The 16,461-nt window shown below is 36.4% G+C and overlaps 1 protein-coding gene across 3 annotated transcripts in view; it reads left to right on the top strand.

Annotated features, from left to right (window-relative positions):
* The first annotated feature begins 4,141 nt into the window (after nt 1-4,141).
* LOC594826 (tyrosine-protein kinase Fer) overlaps nt 4,142-16,461 on the top strand; it is a 70,027-nt gene continuing 57,707 nt past the window's right edge. Inside the window, exons 1-4 of one of the 3 annotated variants that reach the window (XM_030973151.1) lie at nt 4,142-4,236; nt 5,750-6,165; nt 9,194-9,226; nt 12,541-12,737. In XM_030973151.1, the coding sequence (XP_030829011.1) occupies nt 5,820-6,165; nt 9,194-9,226; nt 12,541-12,737 (576 nt within the window). In that variant the 5' untranslated portion in view covers nt 4,142-4,236; nt 5,750-5,819. The remainder of the gene's footprint in view (nt 4,237-5,749; nt 6,166-9,193; nt 9,227-12,540; nt 12,738-16,461) is intronic. The other 2 variants (XM_030973153.1, XM_030973152.1) reach the window with 2 other exon arrangements.

The raw sequence follows: 16,461 nt of genomic DNA, 5'->3' as shown, positions 1-16,461 counted from the left end.
GAACGGCAAGTGCGGTCAGCAATGAGTCAGCTCTTCACGTTAGATGATGATTGTAGTGGAGTCCACCAACAGTTCAAGTTCTGTCTTGCTTTCGTTTGCTCTTCTTTCCTTAGAATGGAATATAATGTTAATGTGATTCGATTCGGGTTTTGTTATTTTATCTTTCTTTTCTTTTTTTTTTTTCGGGGGGGGGGGGGGGGGGGGCGAAAATGCGCTCACCCAACATTTTAGGTGACCGCCCCCCCCCCTGCCCCCTCACCCCCATCCCCCGCTTCCGATGCATGTGAAATATCCAACATTAAAATACAAGTCATGTTTTTCGACATTCTTTACATTTTGAAGCTAATTGACATTTATAGTTAAAAAATGGTCAATTTCGGTTAACCGAATTCTTTCTTTTAACCCTAGACCAAACAATTTACAAACGAGTCGGAGAGTTAGCTCATTTCATTTTCTTCTTACTTTCCATTTTCACCTTCCCTTTCTTGCTCCTTTCTCTCTGTCTTTCTTCTTCCTTTTTTTCTGCCAATCGATCAAGGAGGCAACCCCAGTGCGCCCACTCCATGTAGCTACACTATTGTATAAAATGGTGTTGATATTGTATTCCTAATATTGACGTAGACGTAAGATAGGTGTAATGTTTTGTTGACAAATTTATTCCACATGAAGATTCTGAAATATTCATTAACTGAAAAAGAAATAGGCCTATGCTCTTACATAATACATGCAGCCCCCCCCCCCCCTGAAAGCTCAGGGGTTTTAGGCATTAAATTACGGTCATAATTTTTATGAGCATATTTTGATACCCTATTTGTGACACTGGCAGGCGACTAATTGGCGAGAAGTCCAGGGGCTGAGCCCCTTGAAGCTCGGGGGTTTTATGTATTTGATTACGGTCTGGTGAGCACCCAGGGGCCCTCCTTATGGCACTTGGTGGGGTCCTGGGGCAGAGCCCCAGAAAGCTCAGGGGTTTTAGTATTTAATTACGATCAGATGAGCATCCAGGGGCCCGTCTTAGGCTCCTTGTTGGGGTCCAGGGGTGGAACCCCCGTAAGCCTAGGTAATTAAGGCATTTAATTACGGTAAGATGAGCACATTTTGATACCTCATTTTAAACACACCCTTTATCTGTGTTTTGTATGCCCCCCCCCCTGGCAAAAAAAGTAAGTGCTTACAACCCCCCCCCCCCCCCGCTCATTCACCGGCTGGCTAATTCGCCGCTAAATATTTTCTCACGAATTGGGAAAAAAAGGTGCTCCTTACCCTTCTATCCCCCCCCCCTTCCCCGCTTATTCAATGGCTGGCTCATTCGCCGCTAAATATTTTCTCAAAAAACCACCTTCCCTTAAAAATCCTAGATACGCCCTTGGAGGAGGGACATATATTTAATTTTTCTTTCCCCCCCCCCCCCCTCTCTCTCTCTTTCTTTCTCTCTCCCGCTCCCGCCCCCCCCCCCCCCCCTCTTTCCATTTCTATATCCCATGTTTGTATCACTCCTATCGCTTCCTTTTGTACATAGTTGCTTCGCCCCACCCGTCTTTATGATTCAGTTAAACCATGTTTATAGTTATTTGTTTTAGTAATCAAGCGCTTTTGACGAACATTTCTTGTATTAATTTTCTACTATATTATATAACCAGGCTGGTTGTTTTTGCGTTGATCTTGCGTTGAGGGACCTGACTTTTACAAGTTAAGATTTTCTTAAGGTCTCCTCGTCTTCCTACTGTACTTCACTAAAATGCATTATATGAACTTGTTTCTTATTATTGTTCCTTTTTATGTACTCTACCACATGTAATAAATTTGTTAAATTGAATTACATTCATGTTGCAAGAAAGACAAAAACTTGAACTTGAACTTGAACTAATTGAACTTGAACTATTCGGATTACGTGTCATTGTAATGGACGCACATTTCATTGAAAATAAGAAAGTTGTGATTTTTTGAAGTTGTTATCAGTGAAACACAAAGTGGCAACCCTTTGACGTATCTTGCGAGCTCCTGCTCTGTATAGAAAAAAAAGCATAAAACGTTGATTTTCTTAGTTACTGATGACAGAATAGATTTGTTTCATACAGGGGTTGTATAAATAATTGCAACAATGTATAATTGAACATTTTCGTAAGGGAAACTAAAAATAAATTGAATTTGTTCTTAGTTCATGGCAAATGGGAGGGGAGCTCCCAATATACGTCAGAGAGTTGCCTATGTGGTATTGATCACATCTTCAAAAATTCATAACTTTCTTATTTTCAATCGCTTTTCAATGTTCTCAAACCTTCAGTGACCTGTTTCTCTATTTTTTCTGCTTCTGGTAAAACCAACACTTAATAATCAGGGTGGACTTCCCCTTTCAGTTTAATAGGCTCAACTTTATTTTATTTTGTTTAGTTTTGTTTAATTTTTGTCTTATTTTTTTAGTTTTGTTTAGGTTTTGTTTAGTTTAGTTTAATTCAGTTTAGTTTTGTTTTGTTTATTTTGTCTAGTTTAGCTAAAACCTGAATTTTACACTTTGAAAAAGATTCGCGTATTCTTTATTCTATTTTATACGATAATTCGCTAACGTGAGGTGGGAAAATATCGGAGATCCTGAAAATCAAGGTAACAGCTAGTCCGCACCGTTTTGATTTGATCTTCTTTCATTATATTTAGGGTAAAAGGAACTTGTTGTAATTTCATCTTCTGCTATATTTTGTTATTTGTTATCATTCTATCATTTTCTTTTTCCGCTGTTTTTCCATCTTTCATCTTCTTTCTTATCTTTGAATTTTCTATTATTTATCATTTTCTTTTTTTGTCTATTCTTCGTTTATTATTCTATCATTTTTTCTTCCTATCGATCTTTCGTCATGTTATTCTTTGTTTTCTTTCTATCACTTTATTTTCTGTTTTTCTTATGTTATTTGTTGTTTTTCCATCTTTCATCTTCTCTTCTATCTTTCCATTATATATTTTTTATCATTTTCTCTTTCTATCTTTCCTTATGTTATTTTTTGTGTCTCTTCTTTGATCTCTAATGTTATGGTTTGTTGTTATCATTCTATCCTTTTTTCTTTCTATCTTTCCTCATTTTATTCTATGTTTCTTCCTTCTATCACCTTCAAAAAAAAATGTAATTCATTGTTTTTTGTTATTATTTTCTCTTCATATCTTTCTTTACGCTATCCTTTGTTTCTTCCTTCTCTTATGTTATTCTTTGTTTTATTATTCTATAATTTCCTCTTCCTATCTTTCTTTACACTCTTATTTCCACGGAGTCAAATTTCACTCTTTCTTTACGCTTCCCTTTGTTTCTTCCTTTTATCACCTTCTCTTATGTTATTCTTTGTTTTTTCATCATTTTTATCACGTTGTCTTTTTGTCTTTACTTATGTTATTATTTGTTTCTTCCTTCCATCACCTTCTCTTATGCTATTCTTTGTTTTCATTATTCTCATACTACTAAAGGCTAATGAGAATTATCTGCAACACAAGCTATCGTTCTCATACTAACACACTCTTTTATAATACTAAGGTCTTAAAAATGGATGAATTACATTAGTTTTGTTTAATTTTAGTAGGTTTTGTTTGCAGTTTAGTTTAATTCAGTTTAGTTTAGTTTTGCTTTGTTTTGTTTATTTTGTCTAGTTAAACTAAACCCAAATTTTAAAACTTTCAAAAAGATTTGCGCATGGCATCATATTTTATGACAATTCGCTAACTCTGAGGTGGGAAAATATTGGAGGTCCTGAAAACCAAGGTTTCCTAGTCCGCACCGTAATGTTTGAATTGATTTAATTTGATTTTTTTTCATACTATTTAGGGTAAAAGGAACTTACAGAAAAAGCATGATGCTTTTAGGTTAATTGTGATCGAGGGAGTTTATTCATTATTAGAAAGGACCATTTTAGTATTATTTCATATATCATTAATATATATATATTTTAAATTATTTGTATTATTATAATTTTGTTGATATATAATATATTTAATTTTTTTTAAGGTGGGGGGGGGGGGGGGGGGGGGCTTACTTTCATCTTTTTGGAGCGTTGGTCCTCATTACTAGTATGAACTTCAGCTCTCAATATTATTATGCAGGAAGTGGGACCACCATTTGGTGTTGGTACATGGATTTCATGTGGGTGGGAGTTAACTGCGCAGCGACTGTAGTATACTGTGGCGATAAACCTTTTTGACTTCCGTGTTTGGTAAAGTTCGCGGTGTTTGGTGTAATGTTTCATTCTTTAACTTTACTTGGTAAGTTTTATTTTTGTTGGTTATTTTTATGTAGTTTTTGTGATTAAATCCCAATCAAGACATACTTGTGATATTAAATACTCCATCTGAGCTGAGTGTGGTCCTAATTGATATAGAAGAAGATAGCAACAAAGATTAAAAAACTGGGATTATCCGGACCAAAATCAACAGGTAGCCGGTAGGTACTATGTAGTCCCACACGTTTGTATTTGTGTAAGGAATTGGATGGCCTAAGCTAAGCTAAGGCTAATGCATGCCAAATGGCCAATGGCATGGTTGTCTACACAGTTTTTAATATACAAGAATGATACTAATGCTGCTATGTGTGGTTGATCCTGTAATAGGGTCTACTTTCTCTCGCAGAATAATGTGTAGGTAAGTCATTGTTTTGCTATGATGCGTATCTGTTGCCGTGTTGGCTTTACTTTAGTACAGCCCATACATAGACCCTACTGACATAAGGATTAGGAGCATCACTATCCTGGCTGTGCTTTTGATTCTCAACATTTCAAACACCACTGTACAAAACTTAACTGATTTCACTCAAAATCGGTACTTTAGGGACAATTGATGACACCTTAATAGCAGTAAAATATTTTGTTTAAAACTTACTAATGTTAAAAAGAATAATTTAAAAATTCAAATTGCAAGTCTAGTGTCAAACTTTGCCAACGTACAGCTGCATCGACATGATTGTGTGCAGTCTATGCAATATTGTGTGGTGTGTATATATGTGTATAGGTCTAATAATACCTGCCTCACAGCAAGCATGCAGTGCTAGAGGTCAATACGCATTAGCATCGACTCTCTATGCTTTACTGGAGTGGTACAGCCTACTTACAGGTTCAAATTGAAGACAAAAATGGGGACAAAAAAAATCTTTATGGACAGGGTGCACGTAGAGCTTTATGCATTAAGCGCTGTACAGTGAGTTAACATGCTCCGATTGGCCGATCCTCTCTAGCGGTTTCAAATTTAAGTGAGAAAGGGCTCACTTTTAAGAGAGCGCAACAACAATGCCAATACGTAATCTCACATAACACACACTGCACACATAACTGGTGCACACTAAGTACACATATAAAATAGAACAATCAACGAACATTTGAGTACAGCTTGCAAGTTTTTACGTTAAATATGACGAAGATGAGAAGTTTTCAAACTTAAGTAAGGCTTAAACTTGAGTTAAATTCTTAACTCTTTACGGATGCTGAAAAAAATAGTTTAAAATAGAAGGTTTGACTAGAATATCATGATTTTGGTATCGGATCAAACAGGAGAAAGCGAATGGCAGCCAGCGATAGCCAATCAGAAGGGCCCTTGTAAGCGCCATTGTTTGAAAATGAGTCTGAGACCGGTCGAATTTAAAGCGCATGCACAGAGATGTAAGCTACTTTTCTACATGAGGGGTCTCTTTATCCAGGTGGTCGCTATAGCAGGTTTCAATGTAATTGACAAATATCAATTCAGCAAATAAGATTGAGTATATGAAATACCATTGTTCTTGCTACAGCTGATCTATGACTTGGTTTGGACAGTTCAGCGATGAGAGTGATGTCAGTCACTGACTTTTGACCTCGGAGATGGCGAGTGGAAACAAGTTTGATGAACTAAGAAAAAAATTCAGTGCAGATGGGGCAGGAAATCCTGCTGTGGGTTCGAGGCCTCCTCCTCAAGGCGCAAAAAATGTAAACTTAGCAGCTACGGGACAAGTGGGAGGGAGAGGAGGAGTTACACGAGGAGGGGGAAGAGGAGTCACACGAGGAGGGAGAGGAGGAGGAGGAGGAGCCTTTGGTAACAGAGGGAATAGCTCCAATTCAACAGGAACAAAGTTTTCTAGTAGTCACAGTCAGCCTATTCTGCCATCATTGCCATCCAGGACCCTGTCTCAGAGTTCCAGCTCATCGGATATTTCAGACATACCCCCAGGTACTTCATTTAATGCTTCTATGATAAATTTATATGACTACTCCTACTACAACAAACACTAAATCTACATGTACAAGTCCTACTATTTACTACTACTACCACCACCACCACCACCACCGCCACTACTACTACTTCTACTTCTATTATGATGACTGCTACTACTTCTACTACTACTACTACTACTACTACTACTACTACTACTACAGTACTACTACTACTACTACTACTACTACTACTACTACTACTACCAATACCACCACTACCTCCACCACCATCACTACCAATATCCACCACCATTTCTTCTTCTATAACTAAACTGCTCCTGCCAGTACTGTTGCCTGTTTACCATTACTATTACATAACCAGTGCCATTATATTATAGATATATTGACTGCTATGAGAACCTTGAGAGGCATTGCTGTTTCTATAGGCTCAAGGGGACGTAACCTTCTGCCGATGACCCCAGGGCAGGCGGCGCGCCTTAGGTCATCGGCAGAATGTAACGTCCCCGAGAGCAGTATAGAAACAGCTATGTTTCAAATATTAAAGGTAATGCAAAGTTTTGGGAAATTTTGAAAATTGGGTGGATAGTGATTCTTTAAAATTTTGATATATTTGGATGCCCCTGTGGATGTATTATAAGCACTAGAAAATTTAGCCCCTAAACTATTACTGCTTTCGAGCAAAATTGAATATAAAAATTTACCGGTACTCCCGGTAAATTTTGATGAATTTCAAATAGGGCCTACGGCCGTACAATGGTAGCTGCGACCATGATAATCTCAGAATATGTAGTTGTGATATATAATTTCTGAACGGGAACAACTAATCGGTAGATTTTAGTCAAGAAACATCGTTTTATAGCTTAATTTATATCTTGACCTTGAGAGGGAGCTATACAACATAAAGAGTTTATTATTTACAATTTCATAACTTTAGACTCGATTTCAACCGCGACAACGATCACTGAATATTGTAGGACCGCATATGCGTCTAATATGTTCATTTGAACCTAATTCACTACCCCCATACCAAACTTTGTATTACCTTTAAAGCAGTTCATTATCTTTTCTATAACGAATTCACAAACAAATCTACAAAGAATTCTTAACTTATCCTTTCCTTGAGTAAAGACAGTTTAAAACATCACAGAAAATCTGAGACACTGTCTATAAATCTTTGCTAGAAAGTTGCCTGAATCATTTGGGAATCGCACACACACTGCACTCTATTTTGTATCTGCGCTCGCAAAAAGAAACTTTCTACACTCAGCAATTAAAAAAAAACAGAATGTAGTGACTAAATCGCATAAACAATGTGTGGTATCCATGCTCGCACAAAGGAACTTTTTACACGTAAACCGTAAGAGAAATCTAGCCATCTGATTAGTCAAAATTGTTGTGATTTTAGCCATGCCCGCCTACCGGTCAATAGTTTTTTGAAAGATGCCTGTTGCCCTGGGTAACGGGCTGCATGAATATATTTTGCTGAGATCCTCATTTATTTATGTGTAAAAAGTTGGATACCATACAGTGCTTTTTGTCTGCGATTCCCGAATGATCGCTTCATTCAAGCAACTTTCCAGCGAAGATTTACAGACAGTATCTCAGATTTGCTGTGATGTTTTGACCAGTCTTTACTCAAGAAAATATAAGGTAAGAATTCTTTGTAGATTTGTTTGTGAATTCGGTATATAAAAGATATATGGACTGTTTTAATATTCCAAGCATAGCTGTTTCTATACTGGCTCTTGGGGACATTACATCCTGCTATAACCTATAACCATGAGGCGAGCCGAGGGGTTATAGCAGGATGTAACGTCCCCAAGAGCCTCTAGAAATAGCGATGCCTCTCATAGCAGTCAATATATCTATATTACCATCACCCTTACTGGTACTATTACCATCAAAATTACCATTAACATTACCAATACTATTACCAGTCCATGTAACATTACCATCATCATTACCATCATCATTACCATTACCATTATTATCATTACCAATAGCCATTATCATTACCATTACCATTACCATTACCATTACCATTACCATTATCATTATCATCAATATCAATACAATTAGCATTTCTGTTACTATTGTCATCATGTACCATTACTGCAACAAATCATTTATAATATTCAAAATTGTATTAATATGTCTATTTCTCCTACAACACACAAATTACATATCAGGAGCACTAACTGCTATTGTAGACCATGAGTACTGCTGAAACTTCTAGGTCTACTATAAATGTTACTAATAAGTAAATGTTACTAATAAGTAATATATCTTGTCATGTAACTGCTATGTAATTTTTACTTTGACCAATACTTACATATAATGTTTTTTTGCTCTTGCTATAACATGTTGCCTTCTACTGTCATTGCACTAGATTAACTAGCTCATTTTCTGGTATCTGCTTAGTACTGAAATTTGCATAAATTCCATTTTCTTGGTTTGTTGAAAGATTAGATCTATTCTTTAAAGAGTCTGTTCATAAAAGACTTGCATACTTTGGGTATATATTCGTTTCTATAAATATTTTCTTTAGAGAAAGCAAATTATGCGAGAGGTACTCTAAAGGTGTGTTTCAGAGTTGTCAAATTTGTGTTTCATCAATTAAAACTGTAGGAATTTATATTTGATATTTTCTTTTTCTATTGGATTGATCTGTTTCTCCCATTTTTCATTGCTGTTACCGTAAACTCTATATTAGGATATCAAGGGGGACTTCCCCTTTGAATTGTTTTTCTTCCGCCTATGTTAATCAGTTTACTCTCATTTTCTATCAGTAATGAATGCATTCGATTTTGATACAAAAACATTTATGTGGAACAATATACTGGTAACTTCAGTCATGTACTGAGTACATGTAGTTCACAAAGTCATTTAGGTTTAAGCGAAAGTAATGTGACCTGCAATCGTATGAAAAATGTACCTGAATGCTGAAATTAATTTGTTATAACATTAGTATGCTTTGTATGTTTAAAAGAAATGTTATGTTTTTTATCTTAATTGTATTCCAGTTAGTTCATCAGTGGCTGGTTATTCCAAGAAAGGTATATCAAATCAAGGGTGTATAAGTCATTGCCTGTGCACATGTGTATAAACATATTCCACTTTTGTCATCCATGATATTTCCAATATTCCTTAAAAACGTTTGAATTGGTAAAAATTTCTTTAAGTTCATTCATTTAAACAAAATAAAGCTATGGAAATTATAAAAATCAAAATTGTGTATAACAAACAAAGAAATCCATTACTGTGGATGTCATGAATCATTTGCAGGCACCTCAAAGGATCTAAACCCACACTGAATAATGCAACACGGAAGAAAGTTATAAAAGCCACATATTCCGCTATGATTTAAGGCTATATGTTTTCTGAAATAGCAAAATGGGGGGTTTTGGTATCATTATGTTCAAGTGATTGGCAAAGAAACAGGATTTTGTTGTGGGATCATTGAGAATCTTTACAACCTTGTACTCCCACATGAGTTTCTATAGTTTTTAAAGATTTTTTAAAATTTTATTTTTGTATTTACTGTTTTATGAAAAATCAGGGTCAGGTCTAGGACATTTGATAACATGGTATGCCAAATGTTCCATGGTATTTCAGGGGAGATTGGGGGGGGGGGGGGGGATGGTAGCTTGCATCAACTGTCATCAATATTTTTCTCTCCCTTTTTTTAAATGCAGAGTCGTTTATTATTCCTTAGTGATAAATCCTGTCATTTTGTCATACATTCTTTTGAAAACGAAATTTGATGTTCCCTGCATCTTACCAAGAGTTTGCATTAGCATTTTGATTGAATTTCAGATTCTCATCGTTGAAAATGAAAATTATTTCAATGCTTGTAACAGGTTTAAAAAAAGCTGTGCGATCATTTTTTGATAAGTATCTTCAAAAGTCAACAACATTGCAAGGTAAAAAGGGGACAATGCCAATCATAACCTTTGTGAAATTTTAATCAAGTTTTGTCACATATTTACATGTCATCAAGTTTTGTCACATATTTGAGGCTTTAAATTACTTTTATACTGCACAGCATAGGTGTTGGTACACTTCCGGTTCTTTTATTTCCCAAAGCTTGGTTATAAATGTTTGTATTTCCTTGATTGGTTAATTTTCTTAATCAAAGGTAGCTTTAAAAAAATTAAAAAAAAAAAAATCTTGTGTACTGTACATCTCTTCTGTACTTTTAAAGGTACTACAGGGTATGTCCCATTTGCAGGCCAAAAAAAATGAAAAGGTTAAATTCCAACGGCATTTGTACGATAATACTAATTTAGAACTTTCCTTAAAGAAAGGAGGCTTGAAAATGTCTTTAAAAGTGGGCAAATAACAACTATTAGTTTTCGAATAGACTTAAGTGCTACCAAGTCAGTAAGTAAAAGTCTGATTTTCAGACCATTGTACCAAATGGTCATACAGTACGTTTTGTACTGCACAAAGATTCAATCAGTTTAGTTTTTGCCATTACAAGAAGCGGATTATTGATGTAGACAAATGCTCATGTACCCTTTACAGCTCATTTTATGTACTTTATTACCAACAAAGAAAAAAGCCAGTCAGTTACTTAATAGTGTTTGACAGTGAAGTCTAGCAAGTAAACAGGTTTCCTTGCATAATTTGAATATTAGGATACTGCTAACGTTTAAATTTCACAGATAGGACATACAGTACATGACACATAATTCCTGGAAAGTTCTACAGAATCTGATGTTGGCTGCAAAAGGGACATAGTATCTTTAAAGGAATGGAGCCTCCAAGGTTAATTTTCTTTGTGAGAAGTAGTAGTTAGATGAAAGTAACAGATTAACATTATATTTCATGATATAATACTTTGATATTTAAATCATGACACAAATCATTTTTTTGTTTTTTTTTTTTTTTTTTTTTTGGGGGGGGGGGGGGGGGTGGTATTATAGAAATTAAATGTACATGTACAAGTATTCTAGTTTAAAGGGATAGTTGAGTTCTTGTTTCAAAGTGCATGGTTATTTCTCTTATTCTTATTTATGACATTTCTAGTGCTCTTTTAGAACCTGAAATTGCTATGAAGATAATTATAGACCACAAAATGTGTGAAATTTAGCCAATACGATCATACCAATTTAGCTCCACTTTAAACAAAATATGGTGACCGTTAATTAATTAATTAATTAATATTAATAATACATGGGCCGGCTGGTTGTGCGTATTATAGCCATGTTTTTTTATTGGTTCTGGATAAAGTCAAATGGCTGAAAAGATATCAAACTTTTTGTTATTATTGAAGTCACACAGAGATGGAAAGGTCACATCATTACACTTCTCTTTACGAAGATAAGACAAGTTTGCAGTACACTAAAGTATAAGCTTTCATCTGTACTTTCATCGTCAGATAGATGTTGTTTCAACCACTATGATCATAATGAAACAATAAACAAGATGGTCTTCAAAATTAATTTGCTTGTTAATCATGCTGCATTGTTTACCTTTACTGTGCCCACCCATTGCATGCTGCCAAGAGACTTTTGTTTGCATGAAGTCATTGTATTTTGTCATTGTGAAACTGTCTGTTACAGAGCCAGAAGGGCATTAACTACCTGTGTAAGAGAATATGAGTTAACGTCCTTCTGGTTCTCAGAAGATGCTATTTTTGCATGTTCACTTGCATGTTCACTTGCATATAAATATAGAACCAGTTTGGATTATCACCACTCATTTTCTCCACATTACTGCTAATTTGTCATGCATGCATGTGTGTTCTTGCAATTAAACTTCTTGTGCTGATCGAGCATCACATAGTTTTATGTTCTTAGGTTCACTTTCAGAAGTTAACCAGAACAACAGATGTTGAAAGAAAGAAAGAAAGAACAGAAAGATTGTTTTTGGGGGGTGTTTTTAACACTTAAAGTACAAGTCCACTCCAAAAACAACTTACTTTCAATAGAAGCACAAAAATCAGACAAACCAATAAAAACAAAAAAAGTTTGAGCACAATCATAAAACTAATAAGAAAGTTATGAATTGTTGAAAAAGTATTAACGCAGAAAAGATTGTTGAAAAGATTGTAGGAAATAAAGGATTACATCCAGTCAGCAGGATTTCTCTTTCTTTCAGTGGTGGGGGGAGGGGGGGGGGGGGGGGGAGAGAGCACGAGCAAAGGGTAACCATTTTCAGCAGGGGACGCCATAACAAAATTGCATTGAATTATCTTGATATTGATTTTTGAGAGGCGGAAGGGTATTATTTGTGTGGAAAAGTATGGCAGTTAACTCCCTACTGGGTCTTGACTTGCAATATCATAACTTTTTGCACTTTTGCAACATTTTGTGTAACAATTTAATGACTTTTTATATTGAATTTTGTATGATGCATCATGTAGCTCTGCCGGCAAGGATAACATCGCAACCTCATGCCAATTTCCATCAGTCTGAGGCACATATAGAAGAGGATGACATGTATAATGTACCAGATGAGGAGCCCAGTATGAATGGTGGAGAGCCAGATGATGACCTCTACATAGTGGATCTGGATCTTGACAATGATGCCGTCGTTAATTTTCCATCGATGTTCTACTTGGTAAGAGAGCATTAGTTGCATTTTTATAGTGCTTAATACTACTATTCTAAGCGCTTTGCATGGAATTATTGTTAAGTGCTTTTCTGCACATATAGTGCACACCCTCCACTCCAGAGGAGCAATCCAGTCAAATGTCGTTATGGTTTAAAGGTATGGCCTTCGATTCTCCCTCCTCAGTCCTGCATGGCATTCACATGTTTACTCTGCCCCTAGATAATCCTAAGAATATTTGTACACACAAGGTTATTCATTTCATGAAGTTTTGGTTTTGAATTCAAAACAAAGGTTAATTAATGCACATTGATTTCATGCTCATCTTCAGGCAGCCTTTGTGTGCTCAATAATGGCTGAAACTAACAGGCGACAGAGGTGATTTCTTGATGTGCATTTCTGAGGAGGAAGTACCGGTACATGTAGGAAATGTTTACTTAGCGTCATAGCCACCATAGTGGAGACACCATACTGAAATCAGTAACACCATCTTGAGTTCAACATCTTCTATCAACTGTGCTTTAATTTTATCTACTTTATAATGTACTGTGAGATAAACCAAATGCATTGTGGAATAGAAATGGATTAAGCGAAGCAATTCTCAGCAGCCTTTAATTAGTGAATAATGTGTGTTCAAATCGGACTATTTTATAACTTAGCAACAAAGTGATCGTCAACCGCTGTATTGATTGGATGATTCACTGTTTGTGCAGAAGGGCTACATGTGTACTTAATGATTTCTTTTCTAAGGATCTGATGGAAAAGTATTTATGTGCACCAGTCCCTTATTAAAATGTTGATGATTTTGGTGGCTTCTAGGTAAAATGTAGGGGCTCTGTATATGATTATGTAAGCCTTGGCATTTACCAGCACTCCAGACACCTACAATTCAGGTCCAGACCTCCCCCCTCCTCCCTCAACTCCCCCACCCCTAAAAAAAATGGAATTTTAGCATGGGTTGAATGATGCATAAAGACCCTAGAAAATTCAGTTCTGACCCCCAATGAAAAAATTGTGTAGACCTAGTATATGGGGGCCGCCCTTTCTGTATCAAACCAGGCTATGTTCCATGAGAGTCGCTGATTGACAGTCTGGATTCAATTAACAAATTATCATCAATGAACTGTTCATACATGTAGGTAGAAAATTATAGCCTGCACTCTACACTCTAAGTCGGCTGTTGAAATTGAATATAACGTTGGTCTAGTGTCTTAGGCTGTTCTGAATTTGAGATCAATCAAGATAGGGTTCTGCACACAAAAAGGGTATCACTATCAAACGGGTCATATTACAAATTGGAGAGGCATAGCTACTTGAAGATCCATGCATGTCTGCATTGTAGCTGGAAAAGTCATTTCTTTCGCATGTGAAATTCATTCTTCCCTGTTCCTTTTACAGGAAACTTTATAGATAAGCACTTGAGATCCTTTGTTTTTCTAACACTTACATTTTCCTGTCATTATTTGGATACAATGTAAGCCTGAAAGGATCACTGCAATATGCAGAAATTAAAGGATGCTTTTGAAATATTTTTGAGAAGTCATTTCAGATTGTGTAGTAACATAAGTCCATGTGAATTTAGAGTTAGTTTAAAAAATGTTGAATTTCCAGCTTTTATCAGTGATTATGAGGCAAATCTTCAAAATGAGTGTGACTGTTTGGGGATTAGTTAGTTGGAACAAAGCAGAGAAAGTTTTCCTGAAACTGCTCACAACATCCTTTGTGAGCCTTAAGTGACAGTCTTTAATGACTTACATGCATGTATCTTCCTTGTTTGTGTCATTCATTTTTCACGCATATTCTTGCCAACATCAATAAAAGCTTCATGTAGAGGCAAAGCTCTCCATTTATTTGGGATCATTGCTTTCAGAAGGCTGAAGCCATTCAACTTTGGGACCCTCTCGAGTGAAACTCTTGGCCAATAACGTTCTTGAATATATATATCTAAATCTGGTTAAAAGCTTCTTGTCAGAAGCCATTTTGGATTTACTTGTGAATATTTTACTTGTGACTGCCTTCGTTGGATACATTTTGTGAATATTGAGTGATTCTACCATGTATGAGCCTAGCTTTGATGACAACGGTCTTGATGATGAAGAATATGTTGCTGTTGATCAAGATGACTTTCCAGATATTTACATGGTGCCTGATGCAGTTGAAGAAGAAGAACCTACTGCACGTCGTCCATCCGTGCCAAATCGTTCATCTTTTGGTTCGTGTGTTCCAGACCATTCATCCGCTTGGCCAGCTGTCCCAGACTCTGCCCGCCCGCCTGTCCCAGACTCTGCCCGCCCGCTTGTCCAAGACTCTGCCCGCCCGCCTATCCCAAACTCTGCCCGCCCTCCTGTCCCAGACTCTGCCCGCCCGCATATCCCAGACTCTGCCCGCCCGCCTGTCCCAGAATCTGCCCGCCCGCATATCCCTGACTCTGACCGCCTGTCTGTCCAAGACAATTCCTCTACTCGCCCACCTGTCCCAGGCCAAGCATCGTCCCCTAGGATACCACATGGTCGTACTCTGTCTATGGTAAGCACCATCTTATTGGTATTTTCATTCTGTAGAGAGTTAACTTTAAAGGGATCCGGTAACTTTGTCTCAGATTCTGAAAAAAAATCCTGGATTTAGCTCATGCTGCAATGATAATTATAAACCTTAGGTAAGTCAGGAACCCCATGACTTTTACAAGCCGATCGCCTGTCTAATTATCAAGATATTTATGATTGGAATTACAAATTTTGAAACCGTTTGCCAACGGTTTTCATAAAACTACAGTCTATTGGGGAAAACGAGTATGGTAAAAACCGGTCACTCAAAGATTTTGACTTTTGAGGCACTTCTTGATCATTTTGAAGCGCAATTTTTTTAGGGCTTCAATATTACATCATATCACAGATGCTGATAACGCGTAGTGTCGTGCAACTTAACATTGTTAAACGATGCCTTTAATAAGACCAACAATAAGCCTCTTCACACAAGAAAAGAAAATTCTGAACCACGATTCAAATCTCATTTTTTTTTGTACATATGTACCTGTGAGGTATGTTAATGTACAGTGCATCCCAGAAAAAACGAAACCGAGAAGTATCGATGTTCTATCATAACTTAATCAAAACTATAATAAATGAATGATACATATTTGGAAAGCTTAGAGTCTCCTCTTTCAGTTGATGCTACTCAGATAATGCATATTTCTCGCATGAGTGATTAAAAGCAATTTGAAGGAAGGAAACCAAAAAGACATTTGGCGGGCCGTATCTGAATTTCGAAGTAAAATTTACATTTCTAGAAAGTTGAGTTTCTGCCCTTTCATATGACACCTCAATTAGGAAAAATGAGCGAGGAATGACAAAGTTCTGTTTGTTTAAATTAGTGCTTGCATTTCCATAAACGAATTCGTTTTCACTGGCTGCCTGTCGTATTAATAAACAAAATTAACAAAAGACTTAACTCCATTTCGTTGACAATCAGCCATGCATGAAGACTCTTGTCTACGGCTGATTGTCAACGAAACGGAGTTAAGTCTTTTGTCAAATCTGCTTTTTGCTACGGCAGGCACCCAGTGAAAACGAATTCGTTTGTTAAAATTATGAAAATGTAAGGGCTACTTTAAACAAACAGAACTTTGTTATTCCTGTCTCATTTTTCTTGATTGAGGTATCATATGAAAGAGCAGAAATGAACTTTCTGGAAATATGAATTTTTCTTTGAAATTCAGATACCGCCCGCCAAATTA

The sequence above is a fragment of the Strongylocentrotus purpuratus genome, unplaced genomic scaffold, assembly GCF_000002235.5.
Source record: "Strongylocentrotus purpuratus isolate Spur 01 unplaced genomic scaffold, Spur_5.0 spur5_scaffold_6, whole genome shotgun sequence".
NCBI lineage: Eukaryota > Metazoa > Echinodermata > Echinoidea > Camarodonta > Strongylocentrotidae > Strongylocentrotus > Strongylocentrotus purpuratus.
The sequence above is the reverse complement of the archived record's forward strand: the minus strand, read 5'-3'. Positions and strand labels throughout refer to the sequence as shown.